At 42.5% G+C, this 20,395-nt stretch overlaps 1 protein-coding gene across 3 annotated transcripts in view; it reads left to right on the top strand.

Moving 5' to 3' along the window:
• dip2b (disco interacting protein 2 homolog B) overlaps positions 1–19,657 on the top strand; it is a 112,222-nt gene extending 92,565 nt beyond the window's left edge. For 2 of the 3 annotated variants that reach the window (XM_018091708.2, XM_004911909.4), the window contains 24 exons: positions 129–222; positions 770–889; positions 1,883–1,997; positions 3,486–3,625; positions 3,905–4,041; positions 5,199–5,279; positions 5,560–5,687; positions 6,065–6,179; positions 7,424–7,625; positions 8,043–8,152; positions 8,237–8,317; positions 8,854–8,977; positions 9,879–10,000; positions 10,182–10,293; positions 10,439–10,548; positions 10,674–10,804; positions 11,220–11,388; positions 12,304–12,474; positions 12,912–12,973; positions 13,689–13,746; positions 14,633–14,707; positions 15,432–15,606; positions 16,415–16,538; positions 17,432–17,684. In XM_018091708.2, the coding sequence (XP_017947197.1) occupies positions 129–222; positions 770–889; positions 1,883–1,997; positions 3,486–3,625; positions 3,905–4,041; positions 5,199–5,279; positions 5,560–5,687; positions 6,065–6,179; positions 7,424–7,625; positions 8,043–8,152; positions 8,237–8,317; positions 8,854–8,977; positions 9,879–10,000; positions 10,182–10,293; positions 10,439–10,548; positions 10,674–10,804; positions 11,220–11,388; positions 12,304–12,474; positions 12,912–12,973; positions 13,689–13,746; positions 14,633–14,707; positions 15,432–15,606; positions 16,415–16,538; positions 17,432–17,684 (3,009 nt within the window). Of the gene's footprint in view, positions 1–128; positions 223–769; positions 890–1,882; positions 1,998–3,485; positions 3,626–3,904; positions 4,042–5,198; positions 5,280–5,559; positions 5,688–6,064; positions 6,180–7,423; positions 7,626–8,042; positions 8,153–8,236; positions 8,318–8,853; positions 8,978–9,878; positions 10,001–10,181; positions 10,294–10,438; positions 10,549–10,673; positions 10,805–11,219; positions 11,389–12,303; positions 12,475–12,911; positions 12,974–13,688; positions 13,747–14,632; positions 14,708–15,431; positions 15,607–16,414; positions 16,539–17,431 lie in introns of all 3 variants that reach the window. The other variant, XM_002933708.5, reaches the window with a different exon arrangement.
• The last annotated feature ends 738 nt before the right edge of the window (positions 19,658–20,395 follow it).

The raw sequence follows: 20,395 nt of genomic DNA, 5'->3' as shown, positions 1-20,395 counted from the left end.
ATATAGTTATATCTATGATACAGAAGGACTGTATTGACTTCCAAATAGCAGACAATATAACAGGAGACAGAGTAAGTTTCTACATATCATAACCAAAGTTTTAAATCTTTTTTTTGTGTCTTTTTCAGAATGTAGTAAATAAAATGCACACGATCAGCGTGCCGTACGCAGTGATGAAAGCATGTCCGTTGTCCTGGGTGCAGAGGGTACATGCCAGTAAAGGTACCAGATCTTGAGTTCATCACAAAATCTTCACCATGCTATACACAGATTCATATACATACACATGAACAGATCTAGGCCCTGATGTATGACATTTCATTTCATGTATTTTAGACCCAGGCATGATTTGGACTCACATATTCATATAGGTACTAAATATTGCAGTGGCAGTAGCTACAGATCTACATACATACATAGATACATGTGCACCCTCACAAAGATTCAGACAAAAACCAAAAGGCAAATTCATTATATGGAGAACTGCAGTGTGATATTATTCCAGAGAACGAGGGGAATCGCACTCTGTTTGAAGGGTTCAGCCCTGTTTATAAGCTCACTGGGAGAGAGTTTCATGGTACCTAGCGCTGCATTGGGTTGAGGGTCCGCAATATTATTGGACACATATTCAAGCATGTACGCTTTATGTGAAACATACACACACTCAGCATTTTCCAGTCAAGTCATTTTAGTGCTTGACATTGTCTTATCCCTACTGAGTTTTGTATAATGATAAAAAGCAAACCATTTGTGCTTTCTTTTATGGCAGGCAGGGTGGCTGTAGTGAAGTGCCGGGACTTGCACTGGGCCATGATAGCCCACCGAGAACAAAAGGATATCAGTCTGGCCTCTCTCCGTATGCTCATTGTTACAGATGGAGCTAATCCTTGTAAGTTTCATGCTGTGTTATGCGCTTGTACTGTCACTTCTAGTCTGCACTGTTTCATAGGAGTTACTGTCAAAAATACAATTACTTACAATACATTATGGCATAGCATATTGGTTTGGAGTGACTACCAATGTTTTAGGGCTCATTTACAAGTGTCGCTATGACGCTAGATACACAGGTCATTGAGAAAATATACACACACACACACACACGCCCAATGCAAAGTGCAATTTGGAAGGTTGCTTGTATTTTTTCCCCACTATTCCAGTAAATGTGTGGCTGAGAGTTGGCCCTGACACAATTGCAGCTTGCTGTTGAGCTTGTGCTTTGATGTGAATCAGATCCAATTGCACTTAAAATCTCTGATGTCCGTATGCCGTCATTTCCAGCACATTTTCAAAATGAGATCCCCAGGCCGCTGTGGGGAAGCCTGGAGCTACCACCACCTTTAAGATGCAAGGAGTGGCTTTAGATGCCAGTACCTTTAATAAAGGTGCTGATTAGTGCAAGGACTGTTGTAGAAGTTGCCTGACTGCAGCTGCAGTTTTACTTTAAACTGAGCTCTTGTGTTGCTGGCCAGCAGTGAGGGACTGCTCAGCAGGTCAGTCTGGAGTTGCAGTACCAGCCCTGTAGAAATAATAATAAACACGTTTTCACACTGAAAAAAATGTTTTTAATAATTTAACTCTGGCAAGCTTCTTAGCTTACTGTCCTAATTTGTGCTGTGCATGTTGATTACCTTTCCCTTGTCTGGGAGTCCATGCAAGCTGTTACTGCCCACTCCCCATCTGCCCACTCCCCATTTGTACAGCTTTGAGATGTACAAAGGAACTTGATGCAACAATAAATGAACATGAACAGCATGTTGGGGAGGCTCTGCTTCCCCTTTATATACGGTGGTGATAATATGAGAGCTGTTTCTAGATGGATATTGCTCTTTTTCCATATATACATTGCTGCTTACTTCATATACATAATGCTTGTGTCCTACAGGGTCCGTTTCCTCATGTGATGCATTCCTGAGTTTGTTTCAGAATCACGGCCTGAAGCCTGAGGTCATCTGTCCATGTGCAACCTCTCCAGAAGCTATGACTGTCGCTATTCGAAGGTAAAGTGGGCAGCGAGAGATAACTCTACAGTAAATGTGCAACAGATGCTTTAGCTGTGTTAAATATGTTTATGTATTGCTAGCCTGTTCCTCCAAATAGCATGTTGACACACAGGGAGAGACACGTTATGCCCAAATCTTCTGATTTACAGGATATTCCAGCAGTCTCACAATCTGGTTATTTCATATTGGATAAAGGGAAATAAATTCAGTTTCATTAGGTTCTTCTTTTTTCATTACAGGGGAATACATTCTATTCGTAAGTAGGATCAACACTGACCATGTATAGAAATGGACAGTCAAATTAAAGGAGAAGTTACAATCACTGGGGAGGGCCAAAATGTTAGGTACCCCCCAGTGATTGTAATCACTAACCTGATACCCCAGGCTGCTGCTCCTGTTAGGAGAAAACTACACGACTGGGGTGTATGTGAGCGAGTGATCCTCTTCGGCCTTCAGTCTTTGTGCCGTAGAGAAAAAAGCTGAACTGTAACAAGAAACTTAAACAAAAAAAAAATAGCTTTTTTGATCAACTGTGCATGTGCGGGCCCCGATATCTCTGCCAAAGGAGAAGGAAGGAATAGGATTACTTGCCATCAAAAACCCCTGGCCAGTGAAGTTTTCTCCTAACAGGAGCACCGGCTGGGGGATATCAGGTAAGTGATTACAATCACTGGGGCGTTTGTAACATTTGGAACCCCCAGTTATTTAGCCTTTCCTTCTCCTTTAGGGCTCTGGCACACGCGGAGATTAGTCGCCCGTGACAAATCTCCCTGTTCACGGGCGACTAATCTCCCCGGATTGCCATCCCACCGGCGAAAATGTCAATTGCCGGTGGGATGGCATACGCGGTGGCGTGATTTCAGTGAAATCACGGAAGTTTCCTCTCGAGGAAAAGGCATTTACCTGCTGCTGAAAACACCAGAATGTGCATTTTCCCATGTAGGAGCAGACAGGCCAGGACAAAGAACAATCTGTTAAAACAAATAAATAGCCTGGATTGATAGCACACGTGGTATATATATTTAAATATTGTAGGCACTTTAGTGTGAGCCATGACTTGAGTAATTACTAATATTAACATACAGACCTCAGTTATATAGTATTACATGTGGTTTGCCCTTATTCTCATACTCAATGGACCAGTGTAGAGCCAGAGAATAATAAATTGATGCCAAAAAAAAGACCTTGGCCAGGCTGGCAGGCCTTATAAATGACTTTGAGGGATCACGGGCTTAACTGTACAGCCCTGGCTATTAAGTACACAGAATTTTTGAAAAGGTTTACTTGACTTGCCTTTTTCTTTTAGGGCCAGGGCAGTCCCATGCATCTAGCTATGGAAGGCTTGATATTTGATTTTAGTTTCTTATTCTTACCATACTATGCTGTATGAATCTGACTGATACCTAGCGTGGCAAGATTTATATACTTTATCGTTATTAGTTATACTGAGTTTTTATATACATTCATGTCAATTTCTTTCTTAAGGCCTGGAGTACCCGGTGCCCCCCTGCCTGGAAGAGCCATTTTGTCTATGAATGGGTTAAGTTATGGCGTGATCAGAGTTAATACAGAGGACAAGAATTCTGCATTGACCGTCCAGGACGTTGGACATGTTATGCCAGGAAGTAGGTAGATCCTAATCCACACAGCATTGCAATGAAACTGTCATGAAGAGCAGCTGCATTATAGCACCTAATCATAATACATAATGGGAATATTTTTCCATTTATTACTCTTGAATCCTGGAAGGTTATCTGTTACTTAAGCAGAAATGCTCTCTATTTCTGATTTTAGAAATATATATCAAATGTCTGGCCAAATGTAAGGCATCACATTGCATTTTTTTGTTTAAAGTCTTGTGGTTGTTTTACTGGCACAAAGAGGGACTGTATTATTTCCCCAAGGTGTGATGTGCACTGTGAAGCCGGAAGGAGTACCCCAGCTCTGTAAAACTGATGAGATAGGAGAGATCTGTGTGAGCTGTAAAGGAGGAGGCACAATGTACTATGGCCTGGCAGGGCTCACCAAGAACACCTTTGAGGTATGTACGGACACTGGCTGTTTAGCTTATGGATATAGCTATGTGCTTAGGCTGATGGGCAGTGATATTATCTGTGTTCATTTAAAATCAGTAGAAGAAAAGCTCACACCTTACCCTATAACCACATTAGTAACTAAGTACATTGTCACTGCAGGAATATACTGGCCATAAATATAAAGAGCTTAGTGTTTAACCCCATAAGCAGGTGTGCCCCTCACACAGAACTTGGTTGGGAAAATACATTCTAGGGGTCTAGGTTTGCCTTCTATCTGACAGGCCATTTGGTACATTTAGCCATGCTCTGTTGCTTGAAGGATATAGAAGCCACAGTGGTCTGTGCAATGGCAGTCAGGTAGAGAGAGGCACAAGGGCTTGTCTTCTTGTGTCAGGCCCAACTCTAAGCTTCTGTTATATAATCTGAGCTTTTGAGGTCAAATTTTTCATTTAGACATATTCATAATCCAAAAGATATTAATAACACCCCAAATATGTTCTCTCAGAGTTTAACTTCCTTACCTTAGCTGCTTGGGTTGGTCACTTATAACACTAATTAACTGCCACCAGTGACTTGAACTGCAGAGTATTTGCCATTCTCTGCCATGGTACGTGCTAATACTGTCAAAACCCATTAGCCACGGGCCATAAAATGGAAGCCACTTTCATATACAATGGGACTTGCAATTGTTTTTCATTTCTTATTAGTTGTGGGTTTTGAATTTTTTAGCTTTGTATTTAGCAACTCTCTTGTTTGGAATTTTAGCAGATATATGTTGCTAGGGTCCAAATTACCCTAGCAATCAGGCAGTGGTGCAAATGAGAGACTAAAATATGAATAGGAGAGGGTCTAAACAAGAACATAAGTAATAAAAATGTGACCAAATGAAAGGTTGCTAAGAAATAGTTATTCTACAGTGTAGTAAAAGTTAACAGTGAACTGGCCCTTTAATGCTTGCATGTGATTTGCTTAGATCTTCGTGGGATTAGTTAGTCACACTCAAGCACGGTGTTCCATGGCATTAAATAACAGGCAGTGATGTTCTTTGGTGTTACTGTTCCTTTAGTGTTGATAAGATGTTTTTGGTTTCTTTAGGTGATTTGTATTCATTTATAACCGTACTGTGTTGTTTTATCTAAACTATTTCTGTCATTCTGTTCAGGTTTTGCCAGTTAATGCTTCTGGGGCTTCTATAGGAGAAATACCCTTCATCAGAACTGGGCTACTTGGATTTGTGGGGCCAGTGAGTATAAAGTTGACTCTCTAAATATGCTGTTTATTTACTGTTTGTTTCTGCTTTCGCCCATGACAGACTATGGAAAGGCCGTAGAATTCACACAAATACCAGGCACCTTCATTCCTGCAAATATGACAGGGTGGTGTTAGCAGATGTATTGAAAGAGCTTTATGAGACCATAATGTTTCAGTTGATGTTTAATGCAATTACTGGAATGTGGGGGTGTTTATACCCTGACTTGTGAAACAATAAATCTGACCTGTTTTTTTTTTTATTTATTTTTAAGGGCAGTTTAGTGTTTGTGGTGGGAAAGATGGACGGCACGGTGATGGTGAGTGGGAGGCGCCACAATGCTGATGATATTGTGGCTACTGCCCTGGCGGTGGAATCCTTTAAAACCCTGTACAGAGGAAGGTAAACATCTTATATAAAACTATAGATACTTTTCACTTGGGAAAACTAATCAAATGAAAGTTCTATGGGCATGGACTCACTCCTCAGTCATCTTTGTTTTTAGTAAATAATGATGATGTTTTGGGGATTTCTATAACTGGGTTACATTTAGAGCTCCATCTGTGGGACTAGAAGTGGTTTATCCTCCTGTGTGTGTAAATGTATCTGTGCGGCACAGGCAGGAAATGACCTTCACAAAAATACCCACTCAGAGTTTGTTTTTGGAGCGTAGAACATATTAATCCCCATGGCATTTCATGTGTTTCCATTGAATGATGGCTAGGATTGGATATGTTTTGGGTACACAAGACTCATTGCTTTGGGGCATTTGCTTTCAGGATTGCTGTGTTTTCAGTCACAGTATTTTATGACGAGCGGATTGTGGTGGTGGCAGAACAGCGCCCTGATGCTTCTGAGGAAGATTCCTTCCAATGGATGAGCCGTGTATTACAGGTAGGAATGTGCTATAAACTTTTGGACTTTTTGAGGCCATAAACAAATGAGGCAGGTTCAACTGACCAGTTAGTGGCTATGTATTAGCTGTGCCATCCGCCCACTGCTCTGAATCCATTTCTGAGCAGGTACCTGGGGGGTCAGTTCTACAACTCCCATTTTATTTGCAGTACTGGCTTCAATTTTGCCATAGGGAACACACAGCTTGCACCACTTTGCTCCTTCTTGTATAGATGCCATATTCACCCTGTACCAGCATCGTGTACAGCCTTTATTCACTATAAGAATAGAGCCTGTGTGCCAGCCATTCACTGGGCATGGGTTAAGCACAAGAGATGGTATGTAGTGTCAAGGAAAAACTATTGGATAGGCCAGTTTGATTGTAGCTACATTTTATTCGTACGTACGAAGGTGGTATCCAGACATTCTTAAATGAGAATCGTCTCAGAGCTGATACTACATTTAATGGCACAAAGCATGTTTGTCTTATAGTCCTGAAACACTCTTATCAGTAGTAGCTCTGTTATCTCTAAGGGCTCTGGTACACGGGGAGATTAGTCGCCCGCGGCAAAACTCCCTGCTCGCGGGCGACTAATCTCCCCGAGTTGCCTTCCCTCTGCCATCCCACCGGCGAACATGTAAGTCGCCGGCGGGATGGCAGACGCGGCAGCGCGATTTCGCGCAAATCGCCGAAAAAGACTCGCAAGGCTTTTTCGGCGATTTCCCGAAATCGCCCCGCCGCGTCTGCCATCCCGCCGGCGACTTACATGTTCGCCGGTGGGATGGCAGAGGGAAGGCAACTCGGGGAGATTAGTCGCCCGCGAGCAGGGAGTTTTGCCGCGGGCGACTAATCTCCCCGTGTACCAGAGCCCTAAGAACAGAACAGGCAAATCGGCCCAGTTGACTATCACACCCAATATGCCTCTTTTCACAAGTTTGCGGACTCATCAAAATGTTTTTACAACAGCAAAAAGAAACATTCTTATACAATGTATTTCACAGCCCCTCTAATATTAAATGATATGAACAAGATGGAGAAAAGAAACAAGATGGTTTCTTTTTTTCTCTAACAGTAGCACGACTAATTAAATAAAGTAATTGATACAGGATATCAACTGATACCAATCCAGCTATGTGTCAGCCTTTCAGTAGCAGCCAAATATGTCTATAACCTGTATATGATGTGCCTGAGATAAATCTTTTTTGTGGACTGAGTTCATTAACAAAAAGCTGTTTTCTTTCAGGCCATTGATAGTATCCACCAAGTGGGAGTTTACTGTCTTGCCCTGGTCCCAGCCAATACGTTGCCAAAAACTCCACTGGGAGGAATCCACATATCGCAAACTAAACAGCTTTTCTTGGAGGGCAGCTTACACCCCTGTAACATACTCATGTGTCCTCATACGTGTGTAACCAACTTGCCAAAACCAAGGCAGAAGCAGCCAGGTAATATCACTTCTCTTTATTGCCCTTTGAAATGAATTGCAGACTGGTTTTCATAGGTGGGGTCAGGAAACAGAAAATATTATATAGGGCATAGATAAGATGGATGGATATAAACAAAGTCATACTATAGGCACACAGTATCTGAGCACTACTCATTCTTCACAGTTGGTGCCAAATTGTTTTTTTATAGCTCATGTGGTAGTAGTAAGTGGACTGCCATGCATTTCTTAGAGCAGGGTTTGGCATGTAAGTTCCTTTGAGCCTTTACCTTTTGTACCTTTTGAGTCTTTACCTTATTACCAATACCTGTATTGGTTAGCAGCTGTATTTGTGTATGTAATCTGTCGGAATACGTTGCCGCACTTTTATAAATATATGTTGCTAAAATGTATGTATGATTTATTTTTAAATACAAAGGAGTTGGGCCAGCATCTGTCATGGTGGGTAATCTGGTCGCAGGAAAAAGAATTGCTCAGGCCTCCGGAAGAGATTTGGGACAAATAGAGGAAAATGATTTGGTGAAAAAGGTAAAAGTTTTCCTTGAGTAACCTGCGTTGAGCTGTGTGCCTGATTGCACCGCACCACTAACCCGCTCTTGGTTCCTCTGACAGCACCAGTATCTGACGGAAGTCTTACAGTGGCGAGCGCAAACCACTCCCGAACACGTTCTTTTTATCCTCCTCAATGCAAAGGTACAGACACGCACATATTTACTGCTTCATCCATTGTTCTCTTACTGCTTCTTTCTTTTGACTTAAAGGGGTGGTTCACATTCAGGTTAACTATTTGTATGTTTTAGAATGGCCTATTCTTAGCAGTTTTTCAATTGGTCTTCGTGTTTTTTTTTTTGTGACGCTTTCCAGCTCTCAAATGGGGGTCACTGACCCCAGCAACTATTGCTCAGTGAGGCTACAATTTACTATAATTGTTACTTTTTATTACTTATCTTTCTATTTAGGTTTCTCCTATTCATAATCTTGTCTCTCCTTCAAAGCACTGCCTGGTTGCTAGCTTAAATTGGAGCCTAGCAACCAGATATATTTTGAAATTCCAAACTGGAGAGCTGATTAACAAAAAGCTAATAAAAAATGCAAATTGACTCAGAATAGCACTCTCTGCGATATACTAAAGGTTTATTTAAAGTTGAACTGCCCCTTTAAGCCAGAATAGTTCATTTTTTTAAGATGGAAGAGCCATTTTGAAATAATGAGGATTTGCTTGTGTCTAGGGAACGGCAGTTTGCAATGCCTCATGTTTACAGCTACACAAGAGAGCAGAAAGAATAGCAGCTGCCCTATGTGATAAAGGTCATCTCAACGCCGGCGATAACGTGGTGCTACTTTTTCCTCCCGGTGAGTCAGATTTCCGTAGGACTGAACTGCCACTTTCCAAGCATTATCCTGTCAAGTGATCTATATACCAGCTGCAGATGTGCATTGTCCTGTACAGAGTTAGAGATTGTGGGCTTAGGTGATGTTTATTATCTCTAAAGCAATGGGAAATTAAAGTACTGTTTGTCAGTTTTTCACTGGGGAGGGTATCATTCACCAGTGTCCGTAAAATAGCCTTTTTGGCATAGTAGAGGAGCTGGTATAGTAGAGGAACTGTTATTGGCCACTCCCATACCAGCGGGGATTGATGCATGGGATGTGCATGGTATCTGAGACATGATGTACCACCTCTTCCCAACAACTTTATGTGGGGGGGTCAGAGCAAAAATACATAGATGTACAAGCCCATCATGTGCCTACACTCTGTGGGTATGGCTTCCAGTGCCTATATGGAGTAAAGCACACCTAGGTCAGGAACTTCACCTGTATATACCTGTCTCACACTGACATAATAATCTCTGAAACCTGCTTCAGCGCATCAACGACCCAGTGTATCCCAAAACCATTTTGTCAGTATCTCGGCCAGTGGGCATGGGCAGGGTTGCCATAAAATAGAATGAAATTAGGACAACGGTTTGCTGAGATACGACTTGCCCAAATATACCTCAAGGAGAGATTCCTCCAGCTCACTAACAGGAAATTTGGTTCAGAAAGCATGCCTAAGTTGTACCTTTGTGAAAAACATAGAATGTGGCACATGGTGACTTTCATGAAGGATTTGAAACAAGTTCCCTATCCAGCTCTTTATTTAAACATTTAGCTGAGGAGGCACGGGGTATAATTACAGCTGTATGGTATGCGGGGTCCAGCCACTGCCCATCTTCTGCCCTCTCATTGCTCCTGTTAATCTCTTTATTTTCAGGAATTGAGTTGATAGCTGCATTCTATGGCTGCCTGTACGCTGGCTGTATTCCTGTAACTGTCCGGCCGCCTCACGCACAGAACCTCGCTGCCACCTTACCTACAGTACGAATGATTGTAGATGTAAGTCTGACACAAAAACCATGATTTTTATGTCATCCATTGGGCTGTGAAACTGTTGCACCAGTCCTGAGTGCTAAGTCTTAGCCTTTACTTGATAAAGAATAGTTTTAGGGAAATAACCAGGTTCCTTTTCCATCCTTCCCCCCTATGAAACATTTCTTTTTTATTATTATTATTATAGGTTAGCAAAGCTGCCTGCATTCTCACTACACAAGCATTGCTGAGATTGCTCAAGTCCAAAGAAGCAGCAGCGGCTGTGGATGTGAAAACTTGGCCAACCATCATCGACACCGGTGAGTTCTGATTCCATCAATTGCAGCAATGCCACTGTATGTCCCAGAAATCTTGTGCTGCGGACCCTACCAAGATCCAGTTGAGAAATCACTTTTGTATTTGAACCTGTTTTGAACACTAGTTAATAAAATGATGCTTTTTCAGATGATTTGCCCAGGAAACGGGTACCGCAGCTGTATAAACCACCTACACCTGAAATGCTGGCTTACCTGGACTTCAGTGTGAGCACGACTGGCATGCTTACGGGGGTTAAGGTCAGTACCATGTACGGGGGCTCAGACACATACATATCTGGGAGGCTGCCCAATTCTCATGCTCATATACACATACACATGCACGTGCTGGGTTTCTCCATTGAACAGGCATTTCTGTGTTCTAGATGTCTCATGGATCAGTAAATGCACTGTGCCGGTCCATAAAGCTGCAGTGTGAGCTGTACTCTACTCGCCAGATCGCCATTTGTCTTGATCCTTATTGTGGGCTTGGCTTTGTACTTTGGTGCCTTTGTAGGTGAGTATGTTAGTTTAACAAAGGCTAATTACATTATATCAGTAGTAAGCAGCACCTTTGTGATAACATGGCAGCACAGCAGCAACATGAATATTTTTGATAATCTCTAGTCACCAAACAAGCAGGTCTTTCCCCGATATGCCCACCTTGAGCATATTGGGCTGATCATAATGGCTGTCAATGTGGTCTTCATCACAACGGGTAAATAAAACCTGCCCGAATGATATCTGGCCAACATATAGGTCAGGCAGCTACTATACACAGGTCTATAAGCTGCTGACTTTTCTGGAAGGACCAAGTTGGCAACCTTTATCTGTCCATGTATCAGATTGTGTGTTAGCAAATAATGCAAAGAGCATGTACGTAATTTGTGTATACGCTACTCACCATTAATTAATGAAACTCTCTCTTGCAGTGTTTATTCTGGTCATCAGTCTATATTAATTCCTCCTATGGAGTTGGAATCCAACTTATTCTTGTGGCTCTCTGCTGTGAGTCAGTATAAAATTAGGGACACGTTCTGTTCATATTCTGTGATGGAGATGTGCTCAAAGGGACTGGGGAACCAGATTGAGGTGCTAAAGGTAAGCCAATAGAAATGGCTAAATGCTTCAACAATGCAGTAATTCATCTGGACATGTACCGGCCTGAGGCAACCCCAGCCCTTTAGCAGGGAAGATCTGTGCCCCCAGTAGCCCCCCATCTTCTTTTCTGCTGATTCCCTGCACATGCTCTGTGCTGCTGTCACTTACTGAGCTTAGGGACCGACTCACAATATACTGTATATACAATGTACAGTATATATATAATATACAGTATATACACAGTTGGGATGCACCGAACCTAGCTTTTTGGGTTCAGTCGAACCCCCGCATCCATCCCGATGAATTTGGCCGAATACCAAACCGAATCTGAATACTAATTAGGATCCGGAAGGGGTAGAAATTGCTGCCCACAGTGTTCTCCTAACACTTAACCCCTCCAAATCCTAGTTAGCATATGCTAATTTGGATTCAGACATGGTTAGGCCTAATCCGAACCCTGCCAAAAAAGGTAGAATCCTGGCCGAATTCCAAACTGAATCCTGAAAATTCGGGAATGAATTCAGGTTCCCATTAGTTAGTACACAGAAACCAGCAGATCGGCATTAGCCCTGTAGCTTTACCCAGTATGATAATTGTATGATATTTGTGATAGGGAACACTGAGCATGTGCAGTGTCATTGGCATGCAAATGATTATCTTACAAGATTCAGATGGAGAGCTGCAGTGTACAAACTATTAGACAAGTATCATTGCTGTTATAGGGCTGATGAACCTATAGGCATGTTCATTATATAAATTACAGCATTTCCTGCCAGAATCATTTTTATGCTTAAGTTGCTCAAGGAATGCTGTGGAATTGCTTCTGTAAAACACAATATTGAGAATAATTTGTTACATGTGCTAAAGATTTATTAAGAAACTGACCAGTGGAAACAATCTCTTTGCATTCTCCAGACCAAAGGCATTAATCTGTCTTACGTGCGGACCTGTGTGGTGGTTGCTGAAGAGCGGCCGAGGGTGGCTTTGGCATATTCCTTTTCAAAACTCTTCAAAGACCTTGGGCTGTCCCCCCGCGCTGTGAGCACAACCTTTGGATCCAGAGTTAACACCGCTATATGCTTGCAGGTAAGAGCACGTCATTCGCATGGTTTCCATCAGCGCAAGTTAGGGTCATGTCGTGCGGTTACATTGTGCAATGGGGCACTTATGCATCTGCTTATTACCCCAGTCCATAAACAGACCCTGCAAATAGGATTTAGACTGTTGTATTTTCTTCTTTATATATTGTGCACTTAGCAACTCTCAGTCTGTTTCTGAATGGCATCCCTAGCCGCTGGGGAGTGTTGAATCCAGAGAACTACTAAACAGCTGCCGGCTGGTCATCTCAGGCAGATATACACGGGCCAATTGGTGCCACCCCCCGCATAGGCTAAATGGATGTAGAGAGTATAAGGGAATCATACTGTGGGTAGTGTGTGTATACATACATAGCCATTCTGCTACTGAAGGTGAGATATATCATGTCATGTAATAATATATAATTACTCTTGTATCATCCACAGGGAACCTCAGGGCCAGATCCTACAACTGTGTATGTGGATCTGAAATCCCTTCGGCATGACAGGTACTGTGATCCATATAACTGCTAAATGGACTTGGTACTGCTGTTTTGTACAATCAGTAACCCTGGCTACCAGAAAGGAAGCTTCATTCTCTTGTTATTTTGTTGTGTACCCTTGTCTTGCTGCGTGCCATTAGCACTGTGCATCTTTAGCTTAACTTGCCTTGAGCAGGGGCATGTATGTGGCATCCAAGTGCCAACCCTTACATGGCAGGGACAGTTTATATATACATAGCCGCCTCTTGCAATGACAGTTGTCTTCTGGGAAAAATGGTACATTGTGGGCCAAAGGAAAATGGCAGGGTGCTCTTATATTTTGCATTTAGCACACTTCATCACTTTTGTAAATAAGCCCTAACATCTGTGTTTGTACTTAGTCTGAAAGTGATAGATGGGGTGCAAGGTTGCACATAATACAAATAAAGGTGGCCATACACATTACAATCTTTTCCAATATGCTTACTGCCAGATCGGTCTGAATGACCCAAATAGTCAGCTGAAATCTGCCCGTGTATGCCCACCTTGTGAATATTAATTTACAGATTGCCACAATGCATTCATTTTGTTTCTTAATTCACAAGTAAATGTCCTAAGTTTATGTTACTGGCAGCGCTGATGGGTGCATATATGTATCTGTGTACCATATCTATCTGTGTTTATTAACAAATCCCATCTCTGGGTTGTGCCAGGAACTAACACAGAATTCTGTTTCCCGTAGGGTGCGCCTGGTGGAGAGGGGATCTCCGCAGAGTTTGCTCCTATTGGAATCTGGAAAGGTAATAGAAAGCTAAGTGAAGTCATGCATCACTTCTATTTTAGATTATTCTCTATTGTATTATTATAGATCCCCCATAGAGTCCATTTTAATCAAATAATTCAGATTTTTAGAACTGATTTGTTTTTTCTCTGTAGTAATAAAACAGTACCTTGTACCTGATCCCAGCTAATATATAATTAATCCTTATTGGGGGCAAAACAATCCTATTGGGCTTAATTAATCTTTAAATGATTTTTAGCTTAATTTAAGGTGGGGTGATCCACATTACAGAAGGACCACTTATCTGGAATACCCCATTTCCTAAGCATTCTGCATTACAGATCCTATAGCTGTACCTATGTATGTTTCATCATATATTCCACCTGCATGGAAGGACCATATAGAGCAGGGGTCCCCAACCACCGGGCCGGGGACCAGTGCCGGGCCGTGGGCTGTGCTGAACTGGGCCACCTCTGGTCCTAAATACCTGATATTTCAATTCTCCAATGTGTTACACAGCCATGACAACAGCAATGTGAAGCCCTGGAAGCTTTCTACTGATTGCAACAAGTTCCATACTAAGCATCAGAGGATGTCAACCCTTAGGTGGGAGTAAGAAAAGCAAGGGTGCTGGGCGCATCTAGTTGCAGGGAAACAAGCTCAGGTCCCCCACTGAGTTTGCATTATGATGAGCTGTATTATATTTTATAATATAATAATAATAAAATAAAGTGCAATAATAATTACATTTACATTATATATGTAATAACCCCCCAACCACAACCCCGGTCCTTGGAAAAATTGCCTTGCTTGAAACTGGTCCGTGGTGCAAAAAAGGTTGGGGACCACTGATATAGAGGATGTAATATGGAGGATTTCAAGGTAACTGAATTTGTCTGTTTCAGATTTTACCTGGTGTCACCGTAATTATTGTTAATCCAGAGACCAAAGGACCATTGGGGGATTCCCACCTTGGAGAGGTGCGTTGTGTTTTTACCAAATTTGCCAAAATCGACAATATTTGAGTGATTCCAAGAGGATATTGCCATTTGAATCCTTAACTCACAAGTTAATGTTAAAGTTTGTTACTGGCAGGGCTGATGGGCACATAAATCCTTCTTCTCTGGTCAGAGACCATGACATGCTAACCATATGTATCTGTGTTTATTGGTTTATTTACAAATCACATTACTGGGTTGTGCCAGTTTGTTGGGCACCCACCTAAAGAGAAAAAACATATCTGGGCTTCTGGTACTTGGCTGCGGAGCGCGGCACCACCATCTTCCCAGCACAGACTTGAGCCAGGTGCTATAGGGCACATGAGGCTAGCTCAAACTCACACAAGGAATTCCAGGGAGAAAATGGCAGTAATCCCTTGTACCCTGTGCTAGTGATGCCCTGGCCTGGGGCAGAATTTTGGCAGAAACCCCCTGGTGTGTAAAAGTTTTTTTGCAAATAGTAACCCAGTTCTGTTACCCATAGCAAACAGTATTACTGGTTCTGCACCAATAAATACTTATCAGTGGGAAAGTTGGTTGGTGCACGGTATGTCTGAACACCAGCGGTAACACTGATAGGGCAAATGTGGTGGGAGATTGGGGTGTGTTTGTTATTGCACCCATGGGGGAGTTCAGTTTAGATGTATTAATATGGCTGTACTTTATACAGACAATTTGCTAACTTACAACCCATTTATTATTGCAGATCTGGGTGAACAGCGCCCACACAGCCAGCGGATACTACACAATATATGATAGTGAGACCTTACAGGCTGATCATTTCAATACCAGGCTTAGCTTTGGAGACACACAGACACTTTGGGCCAAAACGGGCTATCTTGGCTTTGTCCGCAGGACAGAACTGACTGATGCAAATGGAGGTAAGCCAGCATTCCTTCCCTTTTAGTTATGTGATAGCGTGCCAGTGTTGGACTGCCTTACCATGGGGCAGAATAGATAACAGGCATTATCATGCTAGCACAGTGTAAGCCTCTCTATATATTGGTGGGGTTATTGTGGAGCAAAAGCAACAACCACTATGGGCATATAGGCACTCAGGAATCTCCACAGGGGTCACAAAGTAAAAAAGACTTTATTCAAAGCATTAAAACATGAAACATCTCCATAAACTCTACGTGTTTCATGCACTAGGGGCACTTAATCATGGGCCCGTGATTAAGTGCCCCTAGGACAAATGAGCAACCAATACACTCTAGTTAGAAATACGTGGCCACTCCCACCCACACAACCGCAAAAGCTTCTACTGACACCTGAAATTAAACATTTTTTTTAAATATATAATAACATTGGCTTTGCATGCTATTTTACTATTTTAATTTTGCCATAAAAGTATTTGCCCAATGCTTTTACATTACCTATCTGATCCCCCATGTTCCTCTATGAGGGGGCAGCCATATTTGTGCAGCAGTAGTCCATTAGCATTAGAAGCTGTAACTGGCAGGAAGAGAAGAGACAGTCAGGTTTAGGAACTTCAACAAGACCTATAGGTAACTTTTTATGTACATTCATATTTTGAAAAGTATTTTTTTTAGTGTCAGTATCACTTTAAAGAAGAGCAAACAGTTGATCAGATGAAACTGATTGGTTGATACCCTTGATCCAAGCAGCTGAACATTTGTAGCACTGTTTGTGACTCACGAACATTGTGTTTGCATGGCTTTAATACAGAGCGGCACGATGCGCTGTTTGTGGTTGGAGCACTAGATGAAACGCTGGAGCTGAGGGGGCTTCGTTATCATCCGATAGATATCGAGACCTCAGTGTCACGCATACACCGGAGTATCGCTGAATGGTACGTAATGTTCCTTCCAGAACTGACTGAGTCAGTAAAACCTATTGACAAAGGCTTGTCAGCCCAAAGAGTTGTATATAATGTTCTGTATCTAAATATCCAAGTGCCCAGGGCAACACCCCTCCGTAGTTCATTGGTGGCCCCCCCTAATCCCACTTTAATTGATTTTCATGATGAGCTTCAAAAAAGTATCTAGAAAAGCATATCAACATTCTCCTCAACTCTCACCCCGATTGACTGTAAGGCTGAGCACCTCTCCCAAACACTGCTCCTGGGTTCCCCTAGAGGGGTTGGTCCCACAGTTTGGGAGCCACTGGTGCAACCTCATGTCATAGCTGGAAACCAGAAGAATATGGGAAAGACCAGGCAGTTTGCTGAATGTCTCCCCAGATAGTACCTATAGGTATGGGATATGTTATCCAGAAGGTTCTTAATTACGGGAAGGCCATCTCCCATAAATATCCATTTTAATTAAATAATTCTGAATTTTAAAACATATTTTCTTTTTCTCTGTAATAATAAAACAGTACCTTGTACTTGATCCCAACTAAAATATAATTACCCCTTATTGGGGGCAGAACAATCCTATTGGGTTTATTGAATGTTTAAATTATTTTTTAGTGCATGGAGATCCAAATTATGGGAAGATCTGTTATCCAGAACACCCCAGGTCACAAGCATTCTTAGCAAAGGGTCCCATACCTGTATACAAATAGCTATTGCACAAATTTCTTATGGATTCTATCTATAAAGGGGGTATTTAAATGATTATATCCCAAGCCCCTGAGCATTGGTCCCTCTGCCCTACACCCAGCCATGCCTGCACAGTCTCACTTTACCTGTGACAGAGAAGCCCCTGACTGTGTATGATGTTGTGCCCTGTCTGCATGCAGTGCTGTTTTCACATGGACCAACCTGCTGGTAGTGGTGGTGGAGCTGTGCGGCTCAGAACAGGAGGCTCTGGACTTGGTTCCTCTGGTGACCAACGTGGTGTTGGAAGAACATTACCTGATTGTGGGCGTGGTGGTGGTGGTGGATCCCGGCGTGATACCCATCAATTCCCGGGGAGAGAAACAACGGATGCACCTGCGGGACAGTTTCTTAGCGGACCAGTTGGATCCAATCTACGTGGCGTACAACATGTAACTGCGCCCACGGACTTCACTCAAGGGACTTGCACCTCTGTTTGTTTCCCATGTGTAATACCAATGCCTGATGCATAGTCTCAAATGTGTATTATGTTTTTAGGGTAACGCCTAGTGGGTCCTGTGCCCCCTGCATTCTTTTCAGAAAGGGAACGTTGTGCTAAGTAGTATTAAATCACTGGACGCTAGCTGTGCCCTCCCTGCGCAGTAACAGTATAAGTGCAATGCTTGCTCAGCAATCTCCGTGTCTTCATCCCAGTTCTATAGCAGGGACTGAGTCCATAATCATGCTTTTCCTTCCTCCTCCTCCTGTTTTTTAATTGCCCTTTAATTTGCAGCCGTCAGTTCTTTTGGGTTTACCGTTTGTCCTTTAACTTAATGCAACTGCTTCTATATAAAGGTGCCATGATCACCTTCTGCACGGGCGGCACAGGCAGGGTAATGAGCCTGGCTAGCCCTGCAGGGGGTGGGGGATAAAAACAGGAATTTGACTAAAAAACTAGATTTTTTTTCCATTTAGAGATGTCTTAAATGTAAAATATTATGCTTCTATTTTAAATATGTAAATATTAATATAATGTTACGGTAAATATGGAATCGCTGTGGAGCTGTTCTAGGACTGCAAATTTGAGGGTCTTAGCGTTTTACTAGGTTTTCAATGTATAGACAATGCGAGTGATAGGAGGATCGTCCTGTTCCATACAGAAGTATTTTGTTGCTTACTAATGTCCGTCGTTAGATTCATGCTGAATGTCTCATGAGTCGCTGTGTGGGAATTGGCTCGCCGTTCCGCTGTTTGCCAGCAGGTTCCTTTGATGCACTTTGTCATAACTGCCTTGCGTCCCGTGTAGGGGAAAGACTTTTTCTCTGTGGCGTATATATAAATACCTTGTTCGTTCCTAACCAGCATTCTGCGCTCTCACCCAGCCCACGCAGCCCCCACGTTCTAGCAGGGTCACACAGGGAAGGAAATGTGAATGTCCGTATTACTGTATATAATGCTACTCTGGAAGAAGCAATGATAGCCGACAGAGCCGTATGCTTTAAGCAGTATCTTTGCTTTTGATGATACCCGCGTGGCATCTGTACTTCTCATTTACGCACACTGACTTGATGGGCTGAAGTTTCCTATTGTGCAGTTATTAATGCTTAGCATGGAACTGCTGTACAGGCCCCAGGAAACAGCATCCTTACAATGGTAAATGTATTTTCTTCTATTTTTTCCCCTCTGTGCATTTGTGTTACCACCCTTGTGCCAGGCCCTGTGCTCTGTATGTGACATAGTTGCACCAGGGCCAGTGTCCGTGCCAGGCAGAGCACTCTGGGCATCAGTCTCCAGCGGGGCGGCACTACTAGCCTAGGAAGGGGCCACACTGATGTATAGGGAGAGATACTATCATAGGGCTGCTGTAGCACCAGCCTGGAAAAGCCACAAACAATTGGACAACATTTGCTGTAGAGTCACTTGCTATAGGATATTAAGTGCCATTTAAGTGAATTTACACACTAAAGTATTATCCCCCCCAGATATGGCACTGTATTTGCACCTGAACGTGGACATAAATGGGGGAAATGTAATAAGGGAGGCAACGTTTGCTACAGGTCGCCCTTTAGCGACCAATCAGCAGCAAGCATTAGCTGAACACCTGTTTCAAAGCAAAATTTCAATTTGTTTGCTGTGGGGGCAGACTCCTAGCAGCTGCACAATACAATAATCAGGATTCTGATGGAGGCAGCTCTTCCTGGTTACAGATATTGGTAAGACTGTTGCACGACTTGCTTTTGTTGGTTGCCAGTACAATGTCTTTACACTGATTTTATTTATCATTTACTTTTATACTGTGGAACGTAATAACTGGCGGTTACATGCAGCCGCCTCCCGCACAGGAGAAAATGTCATTGCCATGTATACCATTCCTGTTCTTCTCAAAGAAGACTTCAACATTTGCATTAAATTTTTATTTTTGCCCTTGATTCCTGGTTTCCATGTGTTCCATTATATGCTATTAAGAATGAACTTTTTATGACTAGTCTAATAAGGCCAAGCAGTCTGTACGTGGTGATTGGTAAGCAGTGTGTAAAGGTGGCCATAAACAGGCAGATATATACTGACAATTCAGGCCCTTCAGACTGATTAAGCAGCTTATCTGGCTGTGTGGGGCCCTCCGATGGGCCGTCCCAACTCATATCTGGCTAAAATCAACCAATGTCGATAAGACAGGTTTGATTTTCCCATTGGATCTAGGACCACATGGACTCGTTGTTGTGGTCCTTGGCCCAAAGGCCTGTAATCCCTAGGGTCAAATTGGCATACTGGGGAAAGATCAAATGAGCAGGTTTAGTGTCTAAATTACTATGTACCTCCAATGAAAATGTGCTCCGTAGAGACTGATGGGGAATATTTTCATTTGGAGGTATTTGGTACATAATTTGGCTAGGCCAACTGGCAAGTTGACACGCAGCTTAAATTTACACCATTTTGGTGATTTTCTTACAAATTTAGAGATCCTTGCCCCCCTGCTGATTATAATAAGATGATTATGTTGTGCACTGAAGCCCTGGGGCCATTACAGGGGCCACATCCAGCCTGGGGGCCTCCAGTTGGACAGCCTTATTTTAGTGGTATATACAGTTGTGTTCACAATAATAGCAGTGTATTTTATAGAAGTGAATAAAGCTCAAAATCCTTATAATAGCTTTTATTTCCACACA

This window comes from Xenopus tropicalis, chromosome 2 (assembly GCF_000004195.4).
Source record: "Xenopus tropicalis strain Nigerian chromosome 2, UCB_Xtro_10.0, whole genome shotgun sequence".
Lineage (NCBI taxonomy): Eukaryota > Metazoa > Chordata > Amphibia > Anura > Pipidae > Xenopus > Xenopus tropicalis.
This window is presented reverse-complemented; position numbering and strand designations above follow the sequence as displayed.